The sequence below is a fragment of the Camelus dromedarius genome, chromosome 6 (assembly GCF_036321535.1).
Source record: "Camelus dromedarius isolate mCamDro1 chromosome 6, mCamDro1.pat, whole genome shotgun sequence".
Lineage (NCBI taxonomy): Eukaryota > Metazoa > Chordata > Mammalia > Artiodactyla > Camelidae > Camelus > Camelus dromedarius.
The window spans coordinates 20476338-20494430 of record NC_087441.1 but is presented as its reverse complement, the minus strand read 5'-3'; the positions used below and the strand labels follow the sequence as shown (position 1 = coordinate 20494430).

The 18093-nt window shown below is 34.9% G+C and overlaps 1 protein-coding gene across 1 annotated transcript; it reads right to left on the bottom strand.

The window, feature by feature from the left end:
- Nucleotides 1-5401: 5401 nt before the first annotated feature.
- Nucleotides 5402-17789, bottom strand: NMBR (neuromedin B receptor). The gene is made up of 3 exons (XM_010983698.3): nucleotides 17368-17789; nucleotides 8519-8867; nucleotides 5402-6027 (listed from the first exon to the last, which is right to left on the bottom strand). Exons 1-3 carry the CDS (start codon nucleotides 17787-17789, stop codon nucleotides 5626-5628), a joined length of 1173 nt encoding a protein of 390 aa, XP_010982000.3. The 3' UTR covers nucleotides 5402-5625.
- Between the last annotated feature and the right edge of the window lie 304 nt (nucleotides 17790-18093).

The following is an 18093-nucleotide window of genomic DNA, read 5'->3' as shown; positions in this document are numbered from 1 at the left end:
ATAATTTCCTACCCTAAGTTTGTTAAGAAATATTTGATTAATTAAAAAGAAACCAATATGGTGTTCTAAATCTGAGGTCAATGTAAAATGAAGAACTAAAAAGCATTAAAAGTGTTCAAACGTTATCTTTATTTTCTTGATTTCATTCACTAATAATAAATTCTCCTAAAGAAAATGTATCCTCCTGTCCTGTGCAGTGAGCTATGCCAAGTCATTTTATTTAAACAGCGATACATTTCATTAATATGCTTCTTGGCAAACTGCCTGGAGAGGAGAAACAAGTTATAATTTTTAAATATTCTAGGCAGCTTATTATAGCTTAGGCTGAAATGCAAAACTAATGCACGCAGATCAAGGACTCCTGAAATTCAGCATGCACTTGATTCCAAGAGAGTGATTTGGTTAAACATATAGCAGAAATAACACTGCTCTTGGTAATCTGCTATTTGGATAAAGTTATGTTTTTGAAATAAGTTACAAGTGTAAACTAAATTAATTTTCCCGTTGAATTTTAATAAGTATCTGCAAGATACCACGTAATTGTTTGACCAAACTCCTTCTGCTTTGTCATGAAGCAGATTTACCCATTGAAAACCATGAACTTAGGTAGATGAGTAAGTCTAATGGAGACTAGTTCATACTAAAATGATTTGTGGGGTTTTTTCCTCCTACTTCTGCACTGTCATAGGACTAAGTTTACATTCTCTCCTTTCTTTTTTTTATACATGCACATAAATAAATGTGTGCAAAATGGTAAAAAAAAAAAAAAAGATCACACTTTTTGGTTTGAAGTATGCAACAGAACACCACACACTCAAAGCAAATGATACATTTTTAAAATTCATTAGAAAATTAGAAATTTTAAACATAGACACAAGTTTCCTGATTAAATCTTTGCAGCATATACAAACAATAATTTGAACATTTAAGTGCTTGATATTCGGATTTGATTGTCTACAATGCCAAAATATCTCAAATAATCATTTCACAGAGTTCCCATGTCTTTCATGAGAATCCAGAACCAGAACCCAACTAGTTCTGTTAAATACCCCTAAATATTTTGTAAAATATTTTTTAGGTCCCTTAAGTGAGTTACATTTATATTATTCTTCTACTATGAGGAATAAATAATAGGTAATTATTACCTGTTTATAGCCCAAGAGGAGAGTTAGTCCCCAGAAATAATCTTTCTGTACACTTCTTCAAACACAAATTATTCACCATACATTAAGACTTGACTCTGTGTATGAGAAAATTCCCTGCTTGAAATTTGGGTGAGACACAACATATGGAAAAAATGGAGCTCTTAAAATAACTTGGTAAAATAATTTAAAAATGAAATGGTGTAAATTCTATAACCACAGTGTATAAGTAATGTTTCCTCCAATAACCATTAAAAACGCAGTTACAACCAGACTTTCTTTCGCACTCTTATTTTATTCTTTTATAACATTACAAAAATGGCTTTCTGCACTAAAATTGTGAATGTCTTGCCCACACTAATTTACTCACACCTTGCTCCTTGTTTGAAAAAGTCTAAGGAAAACATGCACACATGTTAATTTATTTGAAGTTGAAATGCACGTGTTTAGTCTATTTTAACAGAAGCCTGATAATTGAAACATCTCATTTCTCAGAAACTTAGTGGAAATAGTTCCTGAGTGAGCAATGAATACAGTAATAAAATATTAGTAGGTGGAAAAATTATACTTGTTCAAAATCCACTATTTTACAGCTATATAGAATCATAAATATTTAAGATACGTTCTAACAAGCAAATAGTCCAATAAAATATATGTTTTGGTATCAAAAGATGTTCCATTAATTTTTATTATTTCTCTTCTCCCTTTTTAATATAACATGCACAAACTGGAGGATGAAAGTTGGAGGCAGAGATTACGGTCTCACATTTTTATATATGAAATTTATTTTTATAAAATTATTCACATGGGTGATGGGAATTTAAGCTATTACCCTTATCCCAAAATGATAAAGATAAACTCAGAGAATCATTCTTTTTCATCCTTTATTGTCAGGTAGCCTCTACATTCCAGAGAGGAAAATTTGACATGTTTATTTCTAGCTTCCAATGAATTATGTGAATTCCAGTTTCCCAGCAGTATTGAATATAGACAAAAATACGTGAATTAAAAGTCAGATAGACAAGAGTTCAATAACAGGCTTATCCATCTTTAACTTATCTGCTTATTAATCCTCAGTTCCTTCACCCATAGAATATAAATAAGAATCATGCTTGCCTTACAAGCTGACGTGAGGCCTTCCAGTAAAGTATATAATACATGATCTGCCACATAGAAATGTTTAATAAGTGTTATTATTATTTTACCTAAAATACACAAAGAAAGATACCTCTTACATGAGAAGAGATACCTTTAAAATACAATGATAGAAGCTACATTTTTTAAACTTACTGTTTTGTCAGCCACCATGTGAGTACTTTACATGCATTATCTAATTTAAACATTACACTGTTGTTAACCCATTTTACAGACAAAACAATTAAAGGGGAACATTCTCCAGTCCCATTTTTGAAGATTCTTATATTTTTGTATTTTTTTTAACTACCCTAGGCTTAAAGAGGAGTGTCAGAAGAAAGGACACAGCCTATATCTACATAAAAAATAATAATTTGGTGAGAAGTTTTCTTCCATTATGGCAGATATTACCACATTAGACATAGCCTTTTCCCTAATGTTTCCCTGAATTACAATACTACTAGATAAATGTATAAATCAATAAATAGATTATCTTTTTAAAGAACAATTTCACACTACATTTTTTAACAGATTAGGCTTTTGGCATTTTTGTTGTACTTCTGGCTAGTATGCATAATTAGTTTGATTTGCATCTGTAGTACGATTACATAGATAAGTTTGAAGCTTATTTTCTTTAACTTCATTCCTTGATAATAAGAACAATAAAATGTTTAAATGCCCAGAAATAAATATAAATATTTTTTAAAATATGTAAAATAACTATACATAAGCTAAATATGTATAAAATCTGATAAAGGACAAAATTAAGATGTTAATTTTTTTGAAATGCTAAATGTAATATGAACCAAATCTCACGTGTATGTGTGTAAGTCATGAAGTTTTGTTTGACTTGGAATATATATGATAAAAGTAAACATTAAAAATTTACTTCATCATGCTATATATAGTATGATCATACATCCTAGAATATATACTAATATAGTAACTCTCAGGTTTCTATTCCAAAGAGAGGGAATATTTGAGAAAATGGTACAATTCACAGAACTCAAAAATGAGAAATTATAATAGTTAGTGAGTGAGTTAAAATTATAACCCAGCATTAGACTGCAACAGTCAGATTCACAAAAAGGTTTGTACAGATAATCCCTAACCTGCTTAGTTTATGAAGAGGGCTGCAAGTATTAATCATGTCTCCAAAAAGCAGGGCTGAGCATTAAGGGACAATCTGATTTTCTATTGAATTAGAAATTCAGTAATTTCTAAGAAATTAGAAATTCCTTTCTGGTTATATAGTAACCAGAAAAAAAATTCTAAAATGCAATCAAAAGTTTGAGAATATTAATAACATTAAAAAATCAGATATGTAGCTATTGTTAAAATTCTTTTTTTGAAAAATAAAAATCGAAACTTGTGGTGTCATTATTACTCCATTAATATCATTCAGAAGAATATTTTTAATAAAATATGCATAAATAAAAATGTTCTAACATATTTTATAACTATTTTTCATTCTTGAAAAACAAATCAGATACCAGATTATATAACAATGTTATTCTCTTAAAGTTTAAATTATATATATATTAGGTCCTTATAGTTCTCTATATCTGTGAGTCTGCTTCTTTTTGTTATATTCACTAGTTTGCTGTACTTTTTAGATTCCACATATAAGTGATATCATACAGCATTTGTCTTTCTCTGTCAGATTTAATTCACTTAGCATAATGTCCTTCAAGTCCCTTCATGTTGCTGCAAGTGGCAAAATTTCATTCTTTTTTATGGTTGAGTAGTATTCCATTGTAAATACATACCATATCTTCCTTATCCATTCATCTGTTGTTGGATACTTGGGTTGCTTCCATATCTTGGTAACTGTAAATAATGCTGCTATAAACAATGGGGCTGCTTAAAATTTCTTAATAATCTGAGCCTCCATTTCCTGATCTATAAAATAAAGATAATAACAAGACAAATTTCAGAAGTAGCTTTACTATGTAGTGAATAAAGCCTAAGTTCAGGGCCCTGGCAATATGTTCACATGATCAGATATTTTTGTAAAACTTGCTATATTGTATATTTTTAATAGGTATATCCTCCAAATTGTGAAATGTCATACTCTATCAAAATTGGATCCTTCTTTTTTCATCTGAGAGGTTATATCAAAGATTAAATTAGATAGTACATGTAAAGCTTTAGGATTATACATAGAACATAGGAAACACTTGATTAATGTTCATTATCATTATTATTATCAACAGTCATAGGAAATTTGCTTGTGTTTATTTTTTCTATTGCTACATATAATTGAATATTTTATATCTTACAGTATGGGTTAGGAGTGTTTAAGAAAGAGGTTAGTACATTAACAGAATCTTATTGAACTCAGCAAATTTGAAAAGAGAAATAGTATGAAATATATTAATTCAAATATTCAACTTACTGATACATGCTTAAGAAGGAGTAACTTTCAGACTTTAGTCAAATCATGTTTGCATTTTGGTAAAATAAATCCAAGACATTTGTTCAGAGATCACTGTGATACTATGCAGAGTAAACTTCCCAAGTGGCTGTTATATACACTTGTCAGGTGGCTATTGCAAGAAATGATGGTTGAACTCACCAGAGTAAACGGTTGAATTCACCAGAATTACATATATCAGAACTATACAGAATCACCTAACTATCCAGGGATTTAGCAATATATACAAAGATGGTCATGCCAATTTCTGAGTCGTAGTTTCACAATTTAGGACATATGGTCCCTATTTTACATTTACAATGTACATCACATTCAGAGGATATCTATTTCACTATGCATAATACAAATGTCATCATACTTTTTAATCATATACTTAGAAGTTACAAGCATAAGCTATTTCTGTAAATTGTGATTAATCATACAAAGATTAGCTCCACCTTTTCAATTTTCTATTATTTTATTCAAAGGCAATATATACATGTACTAGTTATGAGTAAAATTCACCAGGAAAATATGATTTGTATTTCAAATACTTGAAGTTTGAATATTACACTCGAATCATTGAGTCAATAAAGAAATTTATGTCATGCTTCAAGATAAAACAAATTTAAGTTAAATACGCTAGAGTTGGCTCTAAAACAACTTCAATTTTGAAGCAATATCAATTTGTACACATACAGAATTTCATTTTTGGATCACTCTTAATAGGAGTAATGCATACATTTTTTAAGGTCATTTAAAGTCTTGTTCAGAGAAAAATGCTAGCTTTGTTTGTTTTGCCTTTTCTGAGTCATTCGTGGAATAGTCTAAGGAATTAGCTGAGCTATAGGAAGAGAAAATTGTTTAGTTCTGCGCTACTTGACAGAGGTACAAGAGTAAGTTCTTTCCAGTTAGTGAGTTGAATGGCCAAAATCACAGTGCCATTTCCTGCTTCACGCTGTGCCCATTCTGTAACACAGAATTGGTCACCATATTCTTCGCATTGCTTTTTATGGATGTCACGCGCACTGCAGTGGAGCTAAGTAGGTAGCTGGTTGATCTCTCTTGATAGGACTTCCTTCCACAACAGAGCTGGCTATTGAAATGCCTCCTGAAGCTTTCGCTGAGTAGATAAAGAGCAAATGGATTGACACAAGAATTGCAAAAGCTGAGAACACGGGCAACTAAGGTGACGATCATGTGGCCTAGAGATGGGTCAATCTCATTATAGTTGAAAGACCTATACATGTAAAGGATGTGATTTGGGAACCAACAGAAGACAAAGCAGCCGACAAAGACCAGCACGATTTTAGCCAGGCGTTTCCTTGTTTCCATCTGCAAATATAAGGAAATAGTCTCACTGATTAAAATGAAAACAGAGCCAGCCACATCCTAAACACATTATGGTACAAAAGACGTAAAACTTAGCATGCAAATGCATCCCAAAACACGAAAACAATTTTTCTCATCTAGGTAATGATTTTAACAATTTGATGAAGCCTATTTGGCCTGGTCACTGCACTAGTTTCACTTTAAAATATTTGACAGCTTATAAATGGCCTTCATGTTAAAATTGTGATCTTAAAAAATCTCTTATTTTTAACTCATTTCCTTTAAGTTAAAGTCTTATTGTGATCACTATAAATATAAATCATTTCTGTTTGTAATCCATTGAATTATAAACCACAGAATATATTCAAGCTTCGATTTTTTTATTTTAGGGTATTTTAAATAGGATACATTGATCTACTGAAATAGGATATGACTTTTTTTAACCCTTATCTATTTAAAAAAAGAAAACCTTGAGATTTAATTTAAACTCCTAACTCTCATAAATCAAAAGCATCTGACATAACTGTCAATTCTATAAACATTACTATGTTAGGCTACCCATGCTTAGAATGAAAACAAAGGTGTTTTCTTTCTTTTCACAAATTCACCTATTATGTTTACTGTTTCATAAGAAGGTCTTCAAGAATGTGATAAATACACAAAATTCAAATATTGGATCTTAATCTTTTTTAATCTAAAAATCTTTTTCTAACATCTAGGGTCCAAAGCTTAGCTCACACTTGTCTAATTGGTTTGACTATTTAAATAAGGCAACATGAAAGTGAAAACACAATTTACCAAGATATTTATAGTAGATAATATATTTTTTCTGAGCTAAAACTATTGGTAGATGACTAGAATATGCCAGAGAAGTCTGGAAAAGTTTAGGATTGAAAGAGATCTGATACTGGGGAGTGGTGACAGTAAACAAAGTTGCAAGTGAAAAGGAGTCTGGTTCAGGAAGCAGAATGTGGTACTGCAGATGTAACCTAGAGGCAAAAGTTAGGCACCTCGGCCATATGAAGGAGGTGGATGTGAAATTTACTTTACTAAGCAGGGTCCTCCCTAGCAGATGGGAGCACAGGAACAAGAATTTCCTGGCAGTCTATACTTGGAGATTTAAATATACAGAGAGGCTGTTGGGGTTGAAATTACATCTTGGCAGATGTCAAGCCCAGTTACTCAGCCAAACTTTATAAGTCCTAATAGGGAAATTCACAAGAAACAAACAAACAAACAAAACAAGGCAGAACTAAGGCCTTAAAAAACAAACAAAAAAAGTGGAGGTGAGGAGGTTAAGAGGAACTCAACTTTAGAAACCAAAGCAAAAATTTGGATACCCAAACTGAGATGCAAATTGGGTCCCAGGGCTTGGAATAAAAGGGTTGTGTGTAAAGGAAAAAGCACAGGGAGACTGATTGGGACACTTTTGCATCAATGATGCCAGGTATTGAGATAATAAATCTATTGATTTTTCTAACAATTACTTTAATGATTGGTTAACAGTTTAGGACTTTAGAGCAGGTGTGGATCCCTGATGCTGATGGACATCAATAAACAGAGACCAGCTTCCACACAAGAAACCTTTCCCAGACTTAGTGTCCAGAGCCCCAGCCTCTGCCTCCATCTACAGCCCAGAATATTTTAATCTGTGATTCATCTGTGATTCAGCTCATTTTCATTCAAACTGGGGAGCAGACACTCATAACCTCCCTTAAGCTCAATACCCTTTGGAAGAATTTTTAGAAGTGCACAAGTGTACAACTTGAAATTGTCCCATAATTGCAGGATTAACACAATTTTGTGAATTAACACAATTGGTTTTACCTTAAATTAGTACCATACATTATTTAGAGAAGAAAGAATACATAAGGTGCTTATTACATAAGGTAGTATTTTTTTTAATTAGTATATAATCTTTATCAGAAAAGCTATAAAGTTGAATTAGACCAAGCACAAGTACCAGCCCACCTTCCAATCACTCTCACTCTTGTCTGCTGCCCTCTGTTCCCAGTCTCCCATTTTGGCATCCTAGCCAAACCTCATCCCCAGATCCTAGGCACTGTCCTACAGTCCTTTCCTGATGCATCCCCCCCTCGGACTTCCTGTCATCCTTAGTGAGCTAATGGACGAAGAAACAATAATAAATACATATATATACTTGTAATGTGAAAATGTTTCTGGTTTGTTCCATGTTTCTTTGCATAAACATTTGCACATAAACAAAACTTTCAAAGACGTTAATTTCTAATGGGCCCAGATGACAGATAATCTGGACCTCAGGGGACTTTTACAGAGCTATGACATGGTGACGCATTAGAGACAATTCCTGGCTCCTCAACATCCCTTCTAGTTCAGGCCAGTGCACATCCCAGTGCGCTCTGACTGCTCTAATCGTTCCTGGTGTTGAAAGTCCATGAAATAGAACTCAAAATAGCACTTACTGCATCTACCAGCACACCCCCTACACACCGCACACACCTCCCAAGAGTACCTGTTTTTTGGTGTGTTCGTTGTATTCTCCTGGAAGGTTATGTGCACTTTTAATTAAGGTCTTTGCAATATGATAATAATAAACACTAATAATAGCAAGGGGTATGAGGAAATAGACCAAGAAGATGAGCACTGAATGAATCTTTGGATGTAATTCATCCGTCTGAGAGTAGGGTATACAGGCTGTGAAGCTGCCGTTATCCAAGCCACCGATGCGCGCCACTTGGGAAAACACCGCTTCGGGAACAGCCAGCAGCACAGAGACGACCCAGATCCCCACGGCTTTGGCACAGGTCCACAGCACCGCGCCTGACGTCTGGATATCCATGGGGTTTACAATGGCTTTGTACCTGGGAAGACAGTACAGCTCAAATTACTCTCTTAAGAAAGAAAAATTAAAGAGAAAGAAAGGAAAAGAGAGAGACAGAGATCTTACTTGCTAAAAAACAGGCACCAACACCCCATTATTCCCAAACTGTTAACTAAGTGTGTGAATAACTAAGATTCCAGTGTGTCTCTCTGTCTACAAGTCATTGGGAAAACTTCAGTCTTCATTCAGTTAGAAATGGAAGTTATAACTCTCTCATCCTGATAAGTTTGCCAGAGTAGATCCAGAATGGATCCAGATTGAGGAATACATCCAGAATTCTTGGTTTAAAAGTAAGAAACCTAGTGGGAGCAGAGAACATGGATAGAGAAGACCTTTTCAATAGGGATGATTGTTAGCTTGCAAGGGAACCTGGACCTCTTGGATCTTATCCTAAATAATATACATGTGACTGATAGGGATGTTTTACAAATTCTATAAAGCCAGAAATTATAGTTTAAAACAACAGTATCTGAAGTGTCACTATTAGTGCTAAAGCGTAGCATAGAATTGTCAGAAAATATGCTGTATGCCAATCAATGTTTCATATGAATCTTCAAAAGGATAAAAGGCAAAAAGTAAAACAATACAATCCAAATTAGCATGAACATGTTTAATCATGCTTCTTTCAAATATTTACAAAAATTTAGAAATGAAATAGTCCCTCAGTATAAAAACTGTCTCACTGAATGTAGTGGTGTAATAGGTATGTGTAAAAACTTGATCTTTTTCTTCTAGGTAGTTTCAGCAAGATATCCCTAATGGAAAACTAGACAGCATTTAATCAAGAGGCATAGAAAGAGAGCATAGCTACCATTCATATATTAAATATCAGTCAATAAATATACTTCTCCATTAATTATTATTTTGAATCTTGCTTATTATATCTGTGTACAGTCTAAATTTAATGTGAAGGGGTAATTAAATATAATCATATCACAAAATATATTATGAAAATTAGATCATTTTTTAGCTCATATAGTCATCACAACATCTCAACATCTCCATCGGCATATCTCTGCAAATCTTTCTAGTTGCACTACCCAATCTTTTTATTCTTTTTTAAACTATCATATATCAGAGGCCAACAAAGAATCTAAATATGAACAATCTGACAAGCATAATATGAGAAAGGTACTGTGGAAGCAGGAGGAAGAAAGAGAGAGCGAACTTCATAAAGAAGTGTAGACCTCTGTGTCGAATACTCTAAAAGTAAATAAGAAAGCTCCTTGAAACCAAATCCTGTGTCTTGCTTGCTGTTGTATCTCTACGGTATAACACAACGCCTGGTCCACAGTAGGGTCTGAATACGTGTTTGTTGCGGTATTAAGGGAATGTGGTCTGAGCAACAAGGAGGTCACTTATAGAGAGCAGTTTTGATAAGAGTCGGGTGGTAGTTGCTTATTAGGTTGAGAGAACAGAGGAGGGAGATGAAGACACAGTCTAGTGTAATGATATCCACGGTGGATCAACCTTCAGGATCACCTAAAAAACTGAAAAAAAGATAAAGGGATTAGGTTTCTCCCCAGATTTGCTGGTGCAGAGTCTCTAGGATGTAATATGTGAGAGTCTGCATTTTATAAGATTTTTCAAGGGATTCTGAATATAAGCCAGGTTTAGAAGCCACCTTTCAAGAATTTGACTTCCGCAGTACGCATCTTTCCACAGGTTTCCTGTGAGGTTGTCTGGTGCTATGGGTGGAGAGTATCTGGAATCCAGCAGAAGTTTGGTATTTGGAGAATCAGATGCCTGCCCTTTACAATATGCTACATCACGTTTTAAGAGTATTGATATCCACAGCTTAAAAATGCTTTCATCTTGTTTCATTTGATAAAATAATTCTGAGCAGCAAAACTGATTAATATTGAAAAAGTCAATGAAACTAAGGGATAAATGATCAAATGTTTTAAGGATATTAATCTATAATAAAATTCTGAATTTTATTCTGAATAAAATTACTAAGATTTTAATTTAAAAATATCTATGTTTTTCACCCAAAAGAGTGTCTAAGACTATACTTAACCTTTGAAAAATTAATGTCATAAGTGAGATGTCACTTGAGAAAAAATGAGAAACACTGGACCCAATTACAGAAGGGTTAGAAATTTTATTCATTCTCTCCTCAAAAAAAAAATCACTTTGTTTTTAACTCATTAAAATGTATGTCTTAAATGATATGAAGGTTTCACAAGGAGAATAACAACGAAAAGTCATCTAGATGAAGGCACCAGGTTGGAACTAGCCAGTCTATGGTTAAAAGAGTTAGGGAAAGGCTACAGAAAGCAGAGATCATCTTGATGAATTTTATAATATGCTCGTTTTGCTCCCCACTTCAATGCCCATTTCCTGATAATTAACTGCACGTGTGAATAAAATATCGATTTGAATTAGTGAGTCATATGTTATCTTGACACATAGGTAATATAGTAGAAGTAGTTATGCAGCAACCCACAGTTTAGAAATGCATGCACATGAATTGTTTCATTTGATAAAATAATTCTGCACAGTACGACTGATTAGTATACCCATTTTGCAGAAAAATTCATTGGGGCTAAGGGATAAAATATGTTCAAATGATCACAAAGCCAGTAAGCAGAAGACTTCTTCATACTTACATCTTCACACCTACATAATAACGTATATCTTGTGACTACAGATTCTATGTATTTTTTTCAACTCTAGCAGGGTGTACAACTGAAGAATCAAATGCTTTATCTATTCTATTCATTTTTAGGCATTCAAACTCCTTGTCCATTTAAAATCAATAGCATTTTTACCTGGAAAGACATTTTTACAGTGGAGAAACTAAGCCTCAGCAGTGCTAGCAAATAACATTTCATATTCTTTTAAATTATCTCTAAAAACTGCATTTTCCCAGAAGTGTGTAAATGTCTATAATCATCTCTATACATCATTTTCATAATCTAAAACTGGTTCCCAATGAGATGTTTAATGTTTAGTTCTCTCTGAAAATGTGGTTCTTTTCCAAAAATTTATTTGCATTAAACCATAACCATTAAATTTTTAATTTTCAAAATATTCCCCCAAATTTCCACAAATAATAAAAGAAAGTAGAGAAGAAGGTCTACGTTAGAGGTTGAAAGAAATTCTTAATGAAAATCTCTAACTCTTGTACTAAATACTGGATCAACTCTTTCCGGAAAAGAATCCTCTACACCTCATACCAGCATCAGTTTTTCCAGAAATGTAATAAATAAACAAATAAAAACTAAGATCTTTTAAGTAAGAATTGGTTAAGAATGAGAAAATAAAAATGCAGTGAAGGTTATTAAAGACCTTAGAAATCCGTCAAACCCTCCTGAGCCATCAGCAATTGGAAGGACCAAGGTAAAATGTTACTTTGGGTTTTGAAACACACACATAAGGACCTGCACTGCTTGTGACAACTAACAATAAGGAAACTGTTGAACTTCACTGTCTGACCTCATGTCTCAGCCAGAACAGGTGGCCCCTCTTTAAATGCATCACTGCAGGCAGAAGACTGAAAGGTCTATCTTAGAGGGTTCTTGTATCCACTGTGATAGACAAATAGAATCAGCATAAATGATAAAATGAGAGGCTTGTCTGAGGTGTGGTAACAAGAACTAGTGAGACAGGCAGAGCAGTGGAGCAGTGCACTGAGCATCTGGTTGCCCCACCAATTACTAGTGTCCTTTCTCCTCCTTGGGTCTCTCTCTGCTCTATATTCTGAAAAGGAGGCAATAGGACCCTACCTTAGGTCCCTCACCTCTGGTTAAAGATACTAGTCTTATTTTGCAAATGAGGAAAATATTGCCTTATGGGTATGAGTTTTGTTCTTTCTTACCACTTTTTCTCAACTAGAATACCTGGATGTAACAGATGCAGGACTAGCACCCAGATGCCATAACCCGCAGTGTGGTGCATCCCTTCCTTACTTACAGTGTGTCCTAAAGGTTTCAGATCAAGGTGGATGAATATCTTCAAACACTATAAAGTACTCTATAAATTATGGCAACGGTAGTAATATTGTGAGAATTATACAGCACCTCTCTAATTCAATTTGTGAGATTCCTTCTAAGGAGAAGGGAAAGGGAAATAATCTAGAAGTATTAGAGATTAATGAAGAAAAGATATCTGATTCAGTGAAGATTTACTCTGTTAATTTTTAAATTAAAAACTAGCACATTAAGATTACGATTCATCTTGTTTCTATGGTTATGTAAAAATACCAGCTGAGCACTTGTTATGCAAAACAAAAATTTTCCCTTTTTGAATTGGCAGCGAGAAGGCGCTCATAAAAATGGATGACTCAGATTTCACCAAGGTATGGGTCACCTTATATTTTTCATCTTTTATTTTCCATATACTTGGTTGTCCCCCCTTTTTTATTCCTGTTGTATGTTATTTGTATCTTTATCTTTAAGCTGCCTTAAATTCCTTTGGAACAAATTAAAAAATAGATAAGTCATCACTCTGGTATTATGGATTATCGGTAGGGTGAGTGGGGACGATTCTCTGGGGTATGAATGACCAGCGTGAACTCTCCAAAATAGCTTAGAAAGCACACTCTGAGCAACAGTTTTAGCATTCCCTGAGAGACAAGGGCTTCTCAGTGTACTGCCCAGGAATGCGGACTAAAGAAAGCACCTCTAATCAGGGCCAGCTGGTTAATAAGACCTCAGCTTTAGTCAGGAGTTTTGGTGGCAAACCAACAAACAGATAAAGGCACTTCTTCTCACCACCAGACAAAGACTGATGAAAAAGCTTCAGAAGGTCTATGAAGTGTTAGACCTAAGGCCCCCATTGGATCTGTTTCAATACTCTAACAAATAATTACACCGATGAAAATATGTTTGCCTAAGTATAATAGCCAAATAATTTAATGATTCAAAGTTCAGCCTAAGAGAACTAGCTCAGTTATGGAATTAAATCAGATTTTCCTAACTAGCAAACAAAAGCTTGAAATTATTAATATATCAGCCCATCAGTCAGATCTGGTACAATTTTTTTTTTGCATTCAATCCAATATTGGCTGTTTAGTAAAACAACATAACCTAGTACATTAAATTAATATTAATTTCATTTTCATTATTTTATAGATTTTTAAAATTTAATTTATAAATGCATTTTAGTTAGCAGTTATATAAAAGACCAATGATGTGAAATTTTTTCCTATAAAGGAAAAAGAAGAACTCACTCTTAAAAGTACCTTGCATTTGAATGGTTTTTAGATGCCAAAAATGTCTTCAAGAATCAAAGAAATAATATTCTAAGTTTGGAAATGTAGCTACTATAATAGATAATGAAGGGGATATTAAAATGGCAACTATAAGTAAGTACAGCTTCTGGGGCTCCACCCACCCAATATCACATGTCACAACAGTAGGGGTGGGAATGTGGTGTGTCTGTGTGCACGTGTACGCGCGCGCGTGTGGGTTGTTCGATTCATGATACAACAGAGAATATGCAAATACTTTTAAGCAGCTATTTGATGTAAGCAAGAAAAAGAAGTACATTTTCAAAATAAAAACAAAATAAAAATTCATCAAGATGAAAGTAAAAATAAACTGAGAGCACGACTATCAGCATTTCAGATCACGCCTGTCTCTCCTCCTCCCATTCTCGTTCTCGTGTGCCACTGAGGCACAGCTACAGGGGACACACATGACTTTTCCTAAAGATGTATCAGCTGAAACTCCTCAAAAGAGTTTGGAATGTCAAGACTTAATAATCGCAAGTACCAAAACATGTCACCCATACCACCCTTTGGCCATATCAAGCAAGGTGATTAGGGCCTCAAGGTAGATTCATAAATATTGTATTTATTTCAGTGATGCTGTCATCAATAATATATAACATTTAAGCCTCCAGTTCACACTGGGATATGCTTTCCAAAATCTATCTTCCTGTTTCTTGTTCTACATGACTGTGATTCTATTTCTAAACTCCCTACCTTTGTTTTCTTAGGTAAGGACATTTAAGCCATCTCATGAAGATGGGATATTTGGTTTAACAAACTGAATTTATTGTTTAAAGGCTCTAATAGCAGGAATTTTTGTGTGTGTTTTTTTTTTTTTTTACTTTCCCTATTGCTTCAACTACTTCTTAATTTTGAATTCAAGATGTTTCTTTTATTTTGCAGTTAAATTTTACAAATTTCTCTCATCATATTGAATCTAATGAATCAGCTTTTGCAACCATTTTTCTTGTTTTACTCTTGGGTGCTTTGTTTTAAACTTAACTTCTCAGACTGCCATTAAGTAATGAAAACTATTAGTAACTTCTTATCCTTGGGAAAGTGATAATGGGGCTTAAAGGTGAAAAGCCCAGGCTTTGAACTGGGTTCAGATATTGGCTCCATCACTGTGAGATCATGAAAATGTTGCTTAATTTCAACCCTTAGTTTTCTTCACTTTTAAATGGTAATAATAATAATGTTTATTTCATAGGGTAATGAGGATAACAAACTCACACCAAAAAAGTGAGCATAGGACTAAGTGCAATTAGTCTTATACTAGTTTCCAAATCCACAAGAAATCAAAATATTTAGTGAGAGAACATGTGGGGAGATCAGATACTAAGCAACACTTGATTACTATGTTCTGGAAGGAAAATAGAAGTCTAGACAATATACAACAAAACATTCCCAAACCATTTAAGTGAATATTGGAATATATTGTGTAATTTTATCATTAGTAATTTCAGTCTCTTAATTTCAATTTCCCAAACGCACACTGATAAACATGAGTAGACTCTGCACCAACTAGAAAAAGCAGTCCGGCTTTCTTTATCATTGTTTTTAAGGTAGCCATGCCGTGTTTACAAAGTACGTGCTACACATAAACTGGAAAAGTCAGTAAATATAAAGAACAGCATTTTCTCTGACCTTGGTTAGAGCCAATTTATCTACGTGCTCCCATGACAATAGACTGAGAAAAGTGCTATGAAATAAACTTTAACCCTAGGTCTTGCTACTAAGATCACCTTTAGAAATGAGTGCATAATGATAGTAATTTTAACTATTACAGTGATAGCTATTCATTAAGTTTTATTCTAATCATTAAATAGAAGTTTTTTAACTCTCTAATTAAAATGAGTCCCATAAAGAAGGGCAACTAAATTAAAAAGTCACATTTTAATTATGGAATTTTGAAAAGCCTTTTTAAAAGATAATAGGAATGCTGTCATATAACCCAAATGAGGTGCATAATTTACCCAATGTCACTCATCTTTACAGGAATGTCGTTTTAGAAAGAATATTATGCAAACTAAAAAGTCAATAGTATTTGACTTAAAAAGACAATGGCTCTCAGCTCTCCACAGAATATTGTCTTTCCTTCAATGAAGATTAACTCTTCAAAGCCAAAGTGATATAAGGGTATTATTGCAAATACCAGGAAATTGAGGATTCATTGCTCATTAATTACTTAATATGCAAATTAAAACAGGAGGACAGTGAATACCACCTTAATCATCCAATTTAAATTGTTTACCTAAGTAGCCTAAGTCAACACCCCACCCCTAAGGGAATTAGACCAAGGCTCCTTGCAATGATGCTTAATTATACATTTTGCCCCAACCCCATCCAGACATCCCTCTTGTTTAAATTTGCCCAAAGTCATAATTATAAAAAGCCTGGGATGGTGGCACTTGACCTAGAGTCAGCAAGACTGGATTCTCCTCCCAGTCCTGCCAAGGGAACTTATGTTCCCTGGGCCTCTATATCCTCACCCTGAAAACTGACACAGTCGAACTAGTTGATCTACAAAGTAGAACAGTGGACACTTTCCACCCTTAACATATGTGGAAAGCAGATGTGACATTAAAGATGTATTTGTGCAGCACTGTTTTAAGATACTAAAATTTGGTACCTATCTCTTTGCGGGGGGGGGCTATCACTTGACTTGAGGTATTAAAACAAGAAGAATGCGTAAAGCCATGTCTGAAGAACACCTACAATTCCAGTTGTTTTTGTTTCAAATAAAACAGCAGAGTTAAGTTAGTAAGTATAAGTGATGTTCCTCCCTATTTAAAAAAAAAAAATCAAAATCAAACACGTCCCTAATATTAAGACAGATAGCCTTTACCTTTCAGGTTATTGAACTATTGAGTAAGGAAAGTGCACCTCTAAGTTTTTAAGGACACACAAAAAGCTTCTACAAGATAGTTGCACGGCTGCACATTTGTTCTATGACTTCTCTATGAAATGGATGATAAAGATTCCCAAAGTGTGTGGAGGGTGGAGGGCAGTGGGGACGCTAGGCTATGCACTTTTAAAACTACTTTTAAACTAGTGCAATTTTAATTATTTTTTAAATAAATTTTTCTTATACTTTTTTAAGCTTCACATCTCAGTCCATTTTCACTCATTTTACTCTAACTCCCGAAACAGTCTCTCTTCCTCTTCCTCCCAGCCCTTCCTTCCTCCCTCCCCTCCCCAGGAACACTCCCCACCCCTCTCCGCTGCTTTTCTACGCCCCCGCCGCCACCTGTGCCCTTACCTGTCGGCGCTAAGGGCAGTGAGAGTGAACACGGATACCCCCACGGAGGTGAGCTGGATTAGCGGGATGAGTTTGCAGCCCACCTTCCCGAACATCCATTCATCGAAGAAGTAGCGCGAGGCATCTACCGGGACGCAGGTGAGCAGCAGCAGCACGTCCCCAGCGGCCAGGTTGGAGATGAAGATGTTCGGGACGCTCCTCATGGCGCTGTTGGTGATGAAGATCTTCACCAGCATGATGTTGCCCAGCAAGCCCACTGTGATGATGAGCAGGTAGAGCGATGGGATCACACAGCGGATCACCAGCTCCGCCGTGGTTCCGTGCGGGGCCGGCAGGAAATCCCCCTCGGATACCCCAGGAACGAAATCGCTCTGATTCACTCCAGTGATCTGGGAGAGGTTGGAAAGAGACTCAGGGGGCATGGTATCCTTCCCAGGAGAGTCCGCTGGAATTTTCATACGATCAGCCCTGAGAAGCGCAACGTATCTTGGGTTTAATGGAATTCCCTCTCGCCAGGACAAGTTTACCGCCCGCGGGGAACCCGTCACACTACCTTGTCCCGAGGAGGAAGGCGCCGGTGAGAACTGTCCACACGCTCCAGCGTTTCACTTTTAGAAGGGGCACATTGGCTCCTGCTGGCTCCGAATTAAAAAAAAAAAAAAAAAAAGCAAAGCAGTTGAGCAGTTGTGTCTTTGTTTCAGTCATCAATGGTTTGTTCCCGTTTAT